Source organism: Ornithodoros turicata, chromosome 5 (assembly GCF_037126465.1).
Source record: "Ornithodoros turicata isolate Travis chromosome 5, ASM3712646v1, whole genome shotgun sequence".
In the NCBI taxonomy this organism is placed as follows: domain Eukaryota; kingdom Metazoa; phylum Arthropoda; class Arachnida; order Ixodida; family Argasidae; genus Ornithodoros; species Ornithodoros turicata.
In genome coordinates this window covers 16,325,929-16,339,344 of record NC_088205.1, presented here as the reverse complement: position 1 = coordinate 16,339,344, position 13,416 = coordinate 16,325,929, and the positions used below count along the sequence as shown (strand labels likewise).

Genomic DNA, 13,416 nt, shown 5'->3' with positions numbered 1-13,416 from the left:
TCGTACACGCACGGGGGAGGAACTGCACGTTCAAGAATTCATAGCGATCTCAGCACTTATTCATCGACTCGGGAACCACGTACGGTCTCCCGGAGATCCCGAGCAACACATTTCTTCCAACAAGGAACAGAAAGCGCGGTCAAAATGAAAGGTCCAAATCGTAACTAGATTTCTATAATGGCAACCTGTCACGCGAAATGTCAATTTATGTTCTTCCATCCCAGTGGTAACGGCACAATGGGATGTGGGATATAATGTGGTCCGCGAATTGTTACTCTGCATTGGTTCGACAGGATTGAGAAAATTCGTGACTGCTCGAGCTTTCTCGTTTGGGTTGATCAAAGATCAAGGCGGTGGGGTGATATGGAGAGAGGGAGGAAAGAAGGAAGGAAATGGATCTGAAAATGGTAGCGAAAGTTTAGGAGGCATGGCTTTTTTTCCCGATGTGGCCTTGACGCAATATGAATGAGTTTATCGTGCTCAAGAACGGCGCAAGAGCCTTGTTGTTGGCGCACTGTCAAAGTACAGTAATGTACATATACAGGGTGTTTCCTCTAACGTGGCCAGAAATTTTATTTAAAGCGAGCGAGAAAAAAGAAACGAGCGCTACTTTTCAGCTACTTGACTAAGAAACAGGTGCTACTAGTGAAGCAGTACCTGTTTCTTACTCAAGTAGTGGAAAACTACCACTTGCTTTTCTTTTATCGCTCGCTTTAAATATAATTTGTGGACACGTTAGAGCAAAACACCCTGTATACAGCAACATACGTTAATGATATAAAGGAAATGGCAGGAAGGCAATAATCGAAGGCACAAGGAGGTTAAAAGAGCATACATACAGGTGATAAACATATAGGGGACATAATATAACAAAATGACAATAAGGAAGAGGCTCCAAAAGTGCAATATTTCAGGCAATATTTGAAAGAGTACAACGAAGAAGAGAAAACAATCTAACTAGACAACAAAACTGAAGACAGCAGGAACAAATAAGAGGATGAAGATGACTGAACTTAAGACAAGCAAGACGTAATGCCGCTTTTACAGGTTGTGTATGAGGAAAAAATATCACACGAGAATGAAAAAGACTTCACTAAAATTTGACAACGTGCGAGTGGATCTTAAGGGCAGGTTTTACGTACGTAGAAGGGCGGTGGATTGCGAAGGGTACCACAAGAATAGCGAAAATTTATGGAGCTTAGGAAGAGTGGGGAATCAACAGTGGAATGTACACATTTGTAGAGGAATGTGGCATCAGCAATTTGACGCCGCGATGTTAGGTGGAGGAGTTTGAAGTGTTTTAAGAGGCTACAGTTGTCGAACGTCTCGAAGCCAGGGACATCCAGGAGCGAAAATGTGTGAACAAAATGAAGTGCGCATTTCTATACAGCTTCAAGGCGATTACTCTCAGTAACGCACAGTGCGTTCCATGCGACGAATGCGTATTCTAGCTGTGGTAAAACGAATGTTTTGTAAAGTCTAACAGAAACAGAGGGAGTGTCAAAAACTTTGCACGTATAGGTTAATTAACCTAGTGTCCGAAGAGTAGAAGAACGAACTGCAGCGACATGATCACAGAACGTCGCTTTGACATCAAAAGTAACTCACGATGGTGAATGGTTCCAAGGCTAGTGGTTTGGACCGAACGTGCCGTCAGATTTGTCCGGGAAGGTACAAATGATTCAGTTTTCAGCCGCCTGGCATAGGGTCTAGTGTTTTGATGATATTGTGTTTCTTTGTTTTTTGAAGTACTGACATTCATGAATCGCTAGTGTGCGCGCTTACGCATCCTTGGTTTCGGGTTCGATCCCCATCCGAGGGCACCAGCAACTTGATGGCATGTTGGCAGTTGCTCATGCACTTCGTCTTCCCTGAGGGACGTGAAGTACGGGTTGCCGTGTGCTAAGGTACCAGCTCTATTAAATTCCTTCACACATTATGTAATTAATTACTGGACCGACCACTGTCGCGTGCCCCGTGATCATAGTTTTCCCAGAAATTTAACCACGAATTATTAATACCTAAAGGTGTGTATTAGTGTACAAATGCTGTGGCATTTGATAATACGGCGTTGAAAATTCAGTATAGTAGCAAGGATTTTAGCGCAGCTGCGCAGGTTACGCAAGTGATTGGTATCCAGTAGATCTACCGGAAGATTTTCTATCGTCCCTGATCATTCTCAACAAAACAACGACTTTATTTATTGGTAGTGAATGGGGAACTTCATCGCCTGGGGCGATACTCTACCCCATTGTTGGTGTTGATGTGGGGAATGAAATAATGAGCCCCTTCACAGTAAGGATCGAAGACCCATGGGTCTCAACAATAGCATTGAACCCATGTGGGAAACCTTAGCATGTCTTCTTGTTTAACAACGCTAAGATCGCTCTATAACGAAAAAGGGTTCACTATCTCAAGGTACCATGCCCAATTTTGATACAACTTTGATGTTGGATGAGGATGAGGAAGAAAGAGGACTCATTTCAGTGTATTAGCGGTTTCTAATCTTTCAATGTCGAAAAAAAAAAACGACCATACCAATAACTGCCATACATTTTCACATTATATAGTTATATTTCACATCGACAATAAACAAAAAAAAAGAACTTGATATAAGTGAGAACTACTGCTTACCATGTACGTTGAGGAAGATTAACTTGCTGATTCCAGAGCCGATCCCGTTGTGCGCTTCACACAGATAATATCCCCTGTCCGATTCTTCCACTTCTCGAATAAGGAGACTGCCGTTCAGAAAGTGATGGTTTCGGAAATTGTAATGCACGTAAGTGAAGTTCCGAGGCGCGCTTCCTGTCGGAGAAGAAGAAAGACATTTAATTAAGTTCTGCTCTCGGACGACGAGTGATATTTCTAGTAACGAGAAAGCGGCCGTTTTTCTCGAAAGTGAGAAGCTACTTTGTATTTCACGAAAAATATGATTTATGAAAAGAAATTGAGTAACGAATTTTTTTTTTCATCCTAAATATCGCGTGTCAGATATTATCCGACAGCTACACTCGTACCATGAAAGAGTGAATGTTGATGAGAGAGTACCGGCTATGGGAGTCGAACTCACACCATCGTATTATCGGTCAGAGCTGCTATCTTTACGACAGGCTTCTCATCAACACCTCAAGCCTCACTCAGATGTACATAGCCACGTACTCTCTTTCTGAGCACCATCTCTTACAGGTTTCCCATACACACGCAGACGAACAATATCGTGGGTGGGCGGACATCGTCCTCAAGAAAGTAATTAGCCCTACGCGCACTATGTTACGCTCGTACGTGTTAAACTAAAGTTTCCCGCATTCAATATACAGGGTCTCCCAGAAAATCTGTCATTGAATATTAATAATAATAAAAAAAGAAAAGACTACGCCACCTAGAATCATGCGGTTAATTGCATTTGTTCTTATTAGGTTTATGCCACCTCTTGATGTGAATGTTATGTATCGTAAGTTTCATTATGTAAATATTTGCTAACTGAAGTAAGAAATTTGCCAAGTAAAGGTCACTTTTTCACCCTACCAATATAAAGTGCGTGCCGAATTCACTCAAATTCATGATAATTGACAGCGATATTCACGAGCTATCGCATCGGAAAAAATATCCGAGCACCATGCTGTTTTGAGCACCAGACCATAACGCGCGATGTCTTTTTGAGCGCAATCGCTCACAGAGCGACGAAAGGAGGTTCCAGCCAGCCCACAGAGTGATAGTAGAAAAGTAACAGCTCCTAACATTGGGAGAGGGAAAGCATTAACCCAGTGAGAGTCGGACCCGATAAGCCATGCCTATGTTATCTCTTCCTGCGATACCGGGGTGGGCTGGGTTTCCAACCTCCTTTCGTCGGACTGACAAAGATTGCGCTGAAAATTTCATCGTGCGCTATCCTGTGGGAGCTCCGTAGAGCATGATGTTCGGCTATTTTTTCCTATGGGATAACTCGTGAATATCCCTGTCAATTATCACTAATTTGAGTACATTAGACATGCTCTTCACATTGGTGGGGTGAAAAAACGATCTTCACTTGAGTCTTTACTTGGCAAATTTCTGACTTAAGCTCGCAAAAATTTACATAATTAAACTTACGTTACACGACATTCACATCAGGAGTTGGCAAAAACCCAGTAATAACAAATGCGGTTGACCGCATGAGTCTAGGTGGTGTAGTTTATTATTATTATTATTATTATAATTGAATGACCCGTTTTCTGGGACATCCTGTATGTTGTACCTATGGGCAGAGGTGAGCCCAGATAACGTTCCCGCATAGTGTGCTTCCCTTTTAAAGTCATCTTCTGACGATCCCACTCATCATTCTTTCACCGTTTGTTAGTCATCTTTTTTTTTGTCATCTTGTCTTTAATCTACCTAATCCTTCTTTCATCATTTGTTAGTTTTTCGTTGTTTCCTAATTCTCTTTCTTTTTATTTATTTATTTCTTAATTTTATTTATTTATTTATTATTCCTTCCTATTCCTTTCTTGCTTTAATTCTTATGTTTTCTCTTTTTATTTATTATTTATTATTCCTTATTTCTGGAATAGCAAGCCGACGTCTCGTTTGGCTGACCTTTCCCCCGTTTTTTTTTTTGCTTTTCGTCTAATAAATATATCTCCCCCTCCCGCATAGTATTCAAATAACTGAGGGAAAAAAGGTGCTGACGCCATGAATCAAACCTCAGCACCTCTTTTCCCTGAGTTGTTTGAATTCGTTAATTTCTGGGCGTTTGAGGCTTACGTGTCTGCGTCGTCCCTAATTGCACTCTTAGACAAAAAGGTGGAACAGTTATACCTTTTAGGAGGTAATAGTGGTCGCATATGTTGTTCCTAAAAGGTTGCAAATTTTCACCTGCTACCTCACTCTCAAAACAGAACTTCACCGTATAGCACTTTGTCCGCCAACCATTGCCACGAATTATAGGGTTACCGCATCGGATTCTGTGAGCGAGGGGGGCGTACGCCTTTTCGTAGCAATTTGGATATATGATAATTGCTTTTACCTCCCTTCTAAACCCTTTATCCGACGCTATGTTGACCTAGGTGGTAACCATAGAGGTTACCACCTTTTCACATCCTTTTTCTGGTCTGCTGAGACCAAGTCTCGTTGCGAGGCTGTTGTCACTGTGAGAGTTCCCGTCATTTTTTTTTTTTTTTCGCACCAAAAACTCTGTGCATGAAGAGTTATATTGGAAAATGGGATACGTTATGTTCCCGGATTTTGCTCAGTTTCCGCTAAATCACAACCCCAAACGATAACAGGACATGCATGTAGAGTAGACACATACATATATGTCACACATTTTTCATTTGTGTTATTCGAGTAAACCCAGTTGCAATTGCTTTACCAAATATTCATTTGAAGTTTTCTCGGTTTGGGATTTCTCGACTCATCCCCTTATTGCACCCACGGGTTCACTTGCATTCGCAGAAACATAGTCTACATGACAAACATATTTACGTGGCAAACGTTTTTACGTCTACAAATATTCATATAAATTGTTTAGCAAAGGAATAGGGTACAAAGGAGCTGTTGTAGATTCGATGTATGTATAATTCCCTTGAGGTACCGGAATATCGGGAGTGGCGTACTGCACACTTAGCACACGACACCTAGCAGATGACAGCGTCAGCGTTTTTCCTGCCGTCTGCTACGGAATGGTTTGTGGCTGTGTTGCAGGCTATTCCCCACGGTTAACACTGCACTTGGAGACACGACGTTGAGCGATAGCGCTCACTTGACAGCAGAAAACTATGACGTTTTTCGCATCTTCCTCTGGAGTATTCTGGGGAATGTCACTAGTGTGAATGCACGGTAAAAGTCACATTGAGTCTCGTGTCGTCCGGTCTAGTTTTACGTGTGTGTGTGTATTCTCCCTCAAGGTCAAGGAAGTGATACCTACATCAAATTGTTTAGGTACGTACGCTCTTAGAACGGTCACTTCTAATAGAGGTAAAAAATGTTTATGCGTTTTTACCTCTGAAACTAAAAGATACACTCTTAAAACAGTCACTTCTAATATTTAATAAAGGTAAAAAATGTATATGCGTTTTTATCTCTAAAAGTAAAAGGTACGCTCGTAAAACGGTCACTTCTCACGTTACCTCTGAAAACGGAAAACTCCAGCTGTAGAGGTTACACAATCGGTAACGACCTTAGACCAAACTCTCTGGCGGCCAGAGGTTACAGGCAGCGTCATAATCACCCGCAGGAGTTACACGATTGCAACGCGCTCGATGTAACCCGTAAACAAACTGTTACTCGTAAACAGGTAACGCTAGTGACGGTTCTGTGTGCACTGTGTCAGCGGAATACTTTCAGGTTTCTGCCGCGAGATGAAGTAGTCACACCCTATTTCATAAACCTCTGTACACAAACATTACTGCGTACACAGTGCAGAGAAAGAGCAGATTCAGGAATAAATTTCGGTGTATTTTCGGCATACTTTCGATCTTGACAGCGAACCACATCCCGGTATTACGCGACGTTATGCAATGCCATATCAATATTCGGTTGCGCTAGTTAGAGATTCTGCTATACCGTTTACTTTAGGGGAAAAAAAACGCTTACAAGTCTTTTACCTCTGTTAGAAATTACTGTTTTACGAGTGTACACCCGAATTTATGGTCTTCCATTAATTGCACTTAGACACACAGCGACGAACTGGATGACACAGCTAGAGACGCCGTTTTCGGTTCACGGTGTGTTCTCAATTGCGCCTGTAGCTGTGGAGCGTGGTAGAGTGCATGCTTGCGGATACTCACGAGGATATCCGCGCGCTCGTGTCTGCATTCCCACCGCGCGCCTTTCTAAACGCCCAATTTCCATCCGCAAATCTCCCCTGTCCCGCACTCCTTCCTGTTTGTCCGCCCTTCATTTGTATACGTCTATACTCCGCTCACAGCGACAGTTGCTTCGCGGCGCTGACGTGGCATTAAAAAGAAATCCGCAAATCAAGATGCCCCGCGAAAATAACGCCACCCTCGTACTCTTCTAAGCCTACGGGCTTGTGTAACGTTCTACCGGCATACTCCTCTCCAATAGCTCGTGACTACGGCTGAGCGAATATTCTGATCGTTTATTTTTTCGTATACGAAGTGAATAATTGTATTTTCCATTACAATTACGAATCCAATATGTACGTAGATACATACTCGAATTTCGAAAGAAAGAAATCTCTCTTTCAACAGAACATATTGGAATATCCACGAAGGTACACGCGTGATCACGAAAACGCATCATTAGAAGGTACAGCATGGTAAGTGCTGCTGCGGGCGAAGTACCGTATGGACATGTTCGGTTCCGTTATGTGTCTATTCGCTTCGTCTAAGCTTAGGGATTAAAATGAATTTTCGCGAAGGCCCTACTCGTGAGCATATTGCCTCCTGAGCTTCTTTTCTAACAGCGAATGAAAGCACACAAAGCTTGAGCCCTCGAAGGTATTGAGGATATCGTCAATGTAAAAAACAAAACAAAAAAAAAAGAAAAAAGCACACTAAACAATACCCCATGGCTGAAACCTGAACTTCTTCTCATGCTGTCTACGCAAAGTAACGAGTACAGAACCGGATGACCTGAACGCTTCCTCCAACTTGAAAGCACTGACAACACCTTTGTTCGACACACAGTATACAAAGCCCATTCAAGCACACCCGGTTCACCGTCGGACACACGAGCACGCGTGCTAAAACACAGCTAACCCAATTCCTTTCCGCGCAATACATGTACGTCATTATCTCACAGTCACGCATCCCCTCCTCTTTCATACACCAACTCCACACACAGAGTAACACGGGTGACTTTTTCCACTCCAGTAACTCCGTTCCCCTTGCGCAGTATTGCCGAACATCTCTGCAAACGCACGTTCCAACGCAGAGCTCGCATTCTCTAGATTGCTGACGCGTGCGGACCTCTTTTCCTCGCCATCTGTCCGACTTTTCCCCTGAGTATTTCGGCACTCATCGTGAAATAACTCTTTAATCAACGTGCATTGGCAGGAGCCAATTCGAAATTCGGTCGTGCCGCCAGAATTTACAGCTCTGGATAAATATCCTTTCCTATTCCCCTCTCTCTCTCCCTCTCTCTCGGGTAACATGCCGCCAGTCGTAGCGCTCAGACCACTCGTCTAGCCAGCGGAATTACGAAAGCAGCTTTGTAAAACGAATATTCTATGCGCTGTCTTGTTGCAGATGAACACGTGATATGACATTAATATCATTTTCAACGGGTATATTACATCTTGCTACACCCTCTCTACAATTTTCTGATATGCACATATTATTTATTTATTTATTTATTTAGAATACGTTAAAGGCCCAAACGGGTACAACATAACGTAGGTGTTGGGCGACAATAACACTGTAAAAACTGAAAAAAGTATTTAACATGATCGGCAAACAACAAAAGAAACATCACATATACTAAAAAAAAGGCTATACAACACTAAAGTCATCAAGACATAATGCAAAAAAACAGCAAGGATGTACACATATTGATCCTGTGAACAACAGCGCGAGAAAAAAAAAGCGTAAAGAAGAGTCAGGGAAGGGGTCAAGGGAATAAACGACTGGAAGCAGCAAAGAGTATCATAGTTATGTAAGCAAACCTTATTTTCGTGATCATGACGTTCAGATACGTAGGAAGGAGGCTGTAATAGAGATGTACTTAAGAAATGGTTGTGATAGGTTTGGTGAAAGAGCGAAAATCCAGATTGGATACGGCGCAACGATAAGGTAGGAAGAGCAAGGTCACCCCGAAGGGCGGAAATGCTAGTGTCATAGCCATATGAGTTAGAGACAACACGAACTGCTCAATTTTGTACTCGCTCAACTGCAGAGGAAACGTAGTCCTGGTAGGGGTCCCAGATAGGCGAAGCATACTCAAGTTTTGGCCGGATGAAACTCGTGTAAGCAAGCTTTTTGATATGAGAGGGCGCAAGCCTAAGATTGCGTTGAAGGAAGCCAAGGGAACGGTTAGCGTCGGCGACAATACGGGAAATGTGTTGGGACCATGAAAGGTCTGCAGTTAGTGTTACACCTAAGTATTTGTAAGATTCGGTGCGGACGAGAAGGGGAGTGCTGAAGTAGTAACTTGAAATTAGAGGAAAGGACCGTGAGAAGGAGAGAACTTTACATTTATGAGTATTGACAGGTAGTAACCATGCCGAGCGCGAAGATGATATGCGTTCAAGGTCCTGTTGGAGTGTAACACAGTCAAGGGTGGAAGATACTTTACGGTAGATGACGCAATCGTCCGCGAAAAGACGGACAGAAGAAGTTAAGCCGTTACAGATGTCATTAACGGAAATGAGAAATAAGAGGGCCTATCACCGAACCCTGAGGGATTCCTGAGGATACAGGTGCCAGTGAAGACGCTGTCTCGTTGGCTGTCACAAACTGTGACCCGCCGCTTAAGAAATTCTGAATCCATGAGGGAACGAAAGGGTCGATATTGAGTTTAGATAATTGTGCAAACAGACGGACGTGGGGCACCCGATCAAAAGCCTTCGCAAAATCCAAAAAGACAGCGTCCACCTGGCAACCCTGGTCAAGAAAACTAAATATGTCATGGGTCAGTCCAGCCAACTGAGTTTCACAAGAATAACCACGACGAAACCCATGCTGCAGAGGAAAGAAAAAGTTGTTCGCCTCAAGAAAGGAAGTTAAATGTGACACTATAATGTGTTCCAGGAATTTGCACGGCAAACAAGCTAGAGAAATAGGCCTACAGCTTCTGGGGTCAGCTTTGTTACCTGACTTAAACACTGGAATGGCCTTAGCAATCAGCCAGTCAGAGGGTATGTCACCAGTGAAAAGAGACTGTGATAATATTAACGTTAAGAATTTTGCGGATATATGTTTTTGGTACTTTTTAACAGTTTGGACGTAATTCCATCAACACCACAAGAAGAAGACAGCTTACAATTTTCAGTTAACTGAAGTACACCATTGTAGCTACTGTCAATCCCCTCCATAGGCGGGAAATTGTACAAAGGAGGTGTAGGTACATTCACAGCTGATTCCCTAGTGAATACTGAGACAAAGTATTGGTTGAGGACCGTCGAGCAATCGTTTCTCCCCACAGGCGAACCAGAGTCATCGTGTAAGCATAAGCCAGTCTCGACAGGAGGCGAAATCAGCTGCCAGAACTTACGGAGCTGATTCCTAAGTAGGGAGGGAAGTGTGCAACGATAGAAAATTGACTTCACGCACGCAGTCTTTGAATTTTCTCTCGGCAGTCTGATATTTTTCCCACGCGAGGGGAGACCCAGAAAATCTGGCTTGCCGAAATAAACGTTTCTTTTTTGAGCGAAGACGCTTGAGAATGGAAGTAAACCAAGGGACCCTAGGACAAGAGGTGACATAGAACGTAGGTATATGTACATCCTCCAGTTCCTTAAGTTTCGCCTTAAAAAGACACCACTTTGGCTCCACGGTCCTCAAGTGGAAATCGGCAACAAACTCATCAAAGAAGGATGACAGTGTAGTATTAATAGCTAGGGCCCGGATTTTTAGGCACTAACAGGGGGCGCTCTTGACCGCATAGCACGCAGTATGCCAATCATCATCGCGGATGATATCGCTCTGTCTCCCGATAAGCTGAGAAAGGGGGTGCGCACTGTTTTATGTATCAACATTCGTTCCAATCGAAAGATAAAACCATACGGTTCTGAAGGTTGGTTGGCCTAGAATGATTTATCCAACGAAGAGCGCTACCTGTTAGTGCCTAAAAATCCGGGTCCTATTAATAGCTGAAAAGTTGCCAGCTCTATAGTTCTTGAGAGGCTTTCTACGACTGCGCATCCGTGGTAGAGTAACGTGAAGAGAAAAAGACAGAAATTTATGATCACTAGGGTCATCGAACACAGAAAGTGGGGAAATAAGGCTGGGCGCCGAACACAGGACAAGGTCAAGGATACTAGATGAAGTACGAGATACCCTTGTTGGGACCTTAACCAATTGCTCAAGGTTAAAAGTGAGACATATGTATTTAGAAAATCACGCTCAGCAGGCGGTAACCTAACATGACAACGCTCAAGGGACTACGTAATAGCCGGAAAGTTGAAATCACCAAGCAGTAATACGGAAGATGACGGGAAACGCTCAATTAGACTAGACAGTACACTATGCAATTCAAAAACAAAGGAGCTAAGATCAGGTGGGCGATAGCAAACTCCTAGGAGTATCTTAACACGGGCGTAGGAGACAGTGGCCCAACACATTTCGAGGTTTGAATTAACAGTAACTGAAGAAAGGGGGATATTAATGGGATATCTTGATAGGGCTCCCAACGTCGACAGCCTTGTACGTCCGTCTGTGACAGTTGTGAAGAGAGAAGAATAAGAAGAGAAGAAGGATCAAGGATTCAGAAAATGGCATAATGAAGCTACCACATTGAAACGCGTTTTGCGGAATGGTGGAAGATGGAATCAATTTTATTCGCAGCAGCAGCCAGCTGATATGGGCTCCGGCAACAAAACATCAATAATCATGAACTGTACCGCAAACTCACATAACTGAACCCTCTAATTTTACTCCGCGCAGACTAGCCATCAAGTTAGGCAGCAAGTCAGGCGACACATCTTGTTTACTCTGTAAAACATCGAGTCTCTTATTTCTAATAATGGCCTAACATCGCGAACAACTAAAAAAACAACGTCCCTTTGTACGAGAGACAAGAACAACAGCACTCGAAATTTGCACCGTTTTCTCTCTAGCCCCGAAGTAACCCTGTTACTTCTGGTACTCATCCCTCGAAAAGGCGGTGCAGAAAAAGAGATCACCGCAGATGTGATCAGTGTTGACGTATTGTCGTTCGCTATAAAAGGAAAAAAAAAAAGATTAAAGGAAAGTCGCCGTCTTTTTGCTACGCCGCCTGGCGACGAAAAATTTGACATCCAGCTCACCGCAGGAGAATGTTGTGGCGGGACTGAAGAAGATAACGGGATAGATAAACACGGTTTCCCGTGTTATTCTTCCTCGCGGCAATTTTTTCTCTTTGTTTCCCGTTGTGATTTTAAACAAGGTAAAGGATAGAGACAGGGAGTAGTGTAGTGATGTCGGCGAATTGAAGCGGACGTTTGTTTTAGGGCGCCAAACAGGATCAGCGCCGTCAGGTTGAGTGGTCGAAGGAAGGTAGGTTGTATCCCTGCGATGGGTTTTCTTTTGAGTTTTTGGAGTCACAGTGTCGTGTCAGCGTTCGACTGTGTTTTGTCGTTTCTTTTTCTGTTGTTTCTGGTCTTTTGTTGTGATTTAAGGTGCGGGTGGTAAAACAGAGTGGAATGTGGAGGTGTGCACCATGCTGGAGCTCCAGACTTGATCTTGTTTTAGATGCTCCGGCTTTATTCTTCTTCTTGGTTAATGTCCCAGAACAGCGTTTCTCAACCAAGGTTCCGCGAACAGTGCGACTGAACCCGACAATTCTCCGCACAACGCGTTTCGTTTTCCCTTACGTTGTGATAGTATTACGCGCACCAAGAAAGTCGGAGCTATTTGGGATAAGCTTGGGTACTACTCTGCTGCCTACATGGATTTAAGATACGAATTATCTGCGTTGAAGTATTGCGATACATATGAACGAATTCGACAAACATCAAGCGACATTTCGCGACAAAACAATAAACAAATAAACTAGAGTGACACAGTTAAATAATCAGCATAGAGAAGAAAAATTGACCACCTGTACGACACCTAGGAAGGGAGTTGCCTCAGGACAGAAGCCGCCGATATTTCGAACAGAGACTGTTCTTCTTCTGGGCACCGTCCTCATCATTGGCATGGTATTTAAAGGGTTAGGTGTGACGTGTTTAAAGGTTCATGCGAATTGTGGGTCGACAGCCCGGAGGGAAGAAAGGTTCCGTACGGGTTTCTACGGCCGGAGTGAATGGCTGCTTTGTTAGAGTGTGGAGGGGATTATGTGAACGTAGTGATCTAGGCTACAGACCGGTTACAGAAAAATGGAAGGTTCACGAACGCGTGGACGAAACGGGACAACAGGCAAGAACCCAAGCAGCAAAATGTACTGAAAGTCGAGTGCAATAGGGGTGGACGGTACGTGTCTTATCAATGTTCTTTAGTTTCAAGAGTCTGTTCAAGGCCTTCTACCTACCCGTCCACCCCTATTGCACTCGACTTTCAGTACATTGTGCTGCTTGGGAATTGGCAAGCATAGCGAAAGATAAGGAGGTTAGTGGTTACGTGGGGTTAGTGGTTACGTGGGTTTTCCCCACGTAACCACTAACCTCCTTATCTTTCGCTATGCTTGCCAATTCTTGCCTGTTGTTCCGTTTCGTCCACGTGTTCGTGAACCTTCCATTTTTCTGTAACCGGTCTGTAGCCTAGATCACTACGTTCACATAATCCCCTCCACACTCTAACAAAGCAGCCATTCACTCCGGCCGTAGAAACCCGTACG

The 13,416-nt window shown here is 43.5% G+C and overlaps 1 protein-coding gene across 2 annotated transcripts in view; it reads right to left on the bottom strand.

The window, feature by feature from the left end:
• LOC135394113 (cell adhesion molecule Dscam2-like) overlaps positions 1–13,416 on the bottom strand; it is a 311,175-nt gene that overhangs the window by 58,023 nt on the left and 239,736 nt on the right. For both annotated transcript variants that reach the window (XM_064624628.1, XM_064624629.1), the window contains exon 12: positions 2,635–2,808. In XM_064624628.1, coding sequence (XP_064480698.1) covers positions 2,635–2,808 — 174 coding nt within the window. The remainder of the gene's footprint in view (positions 1–2,634; positions 2,809–13,416) is intronic.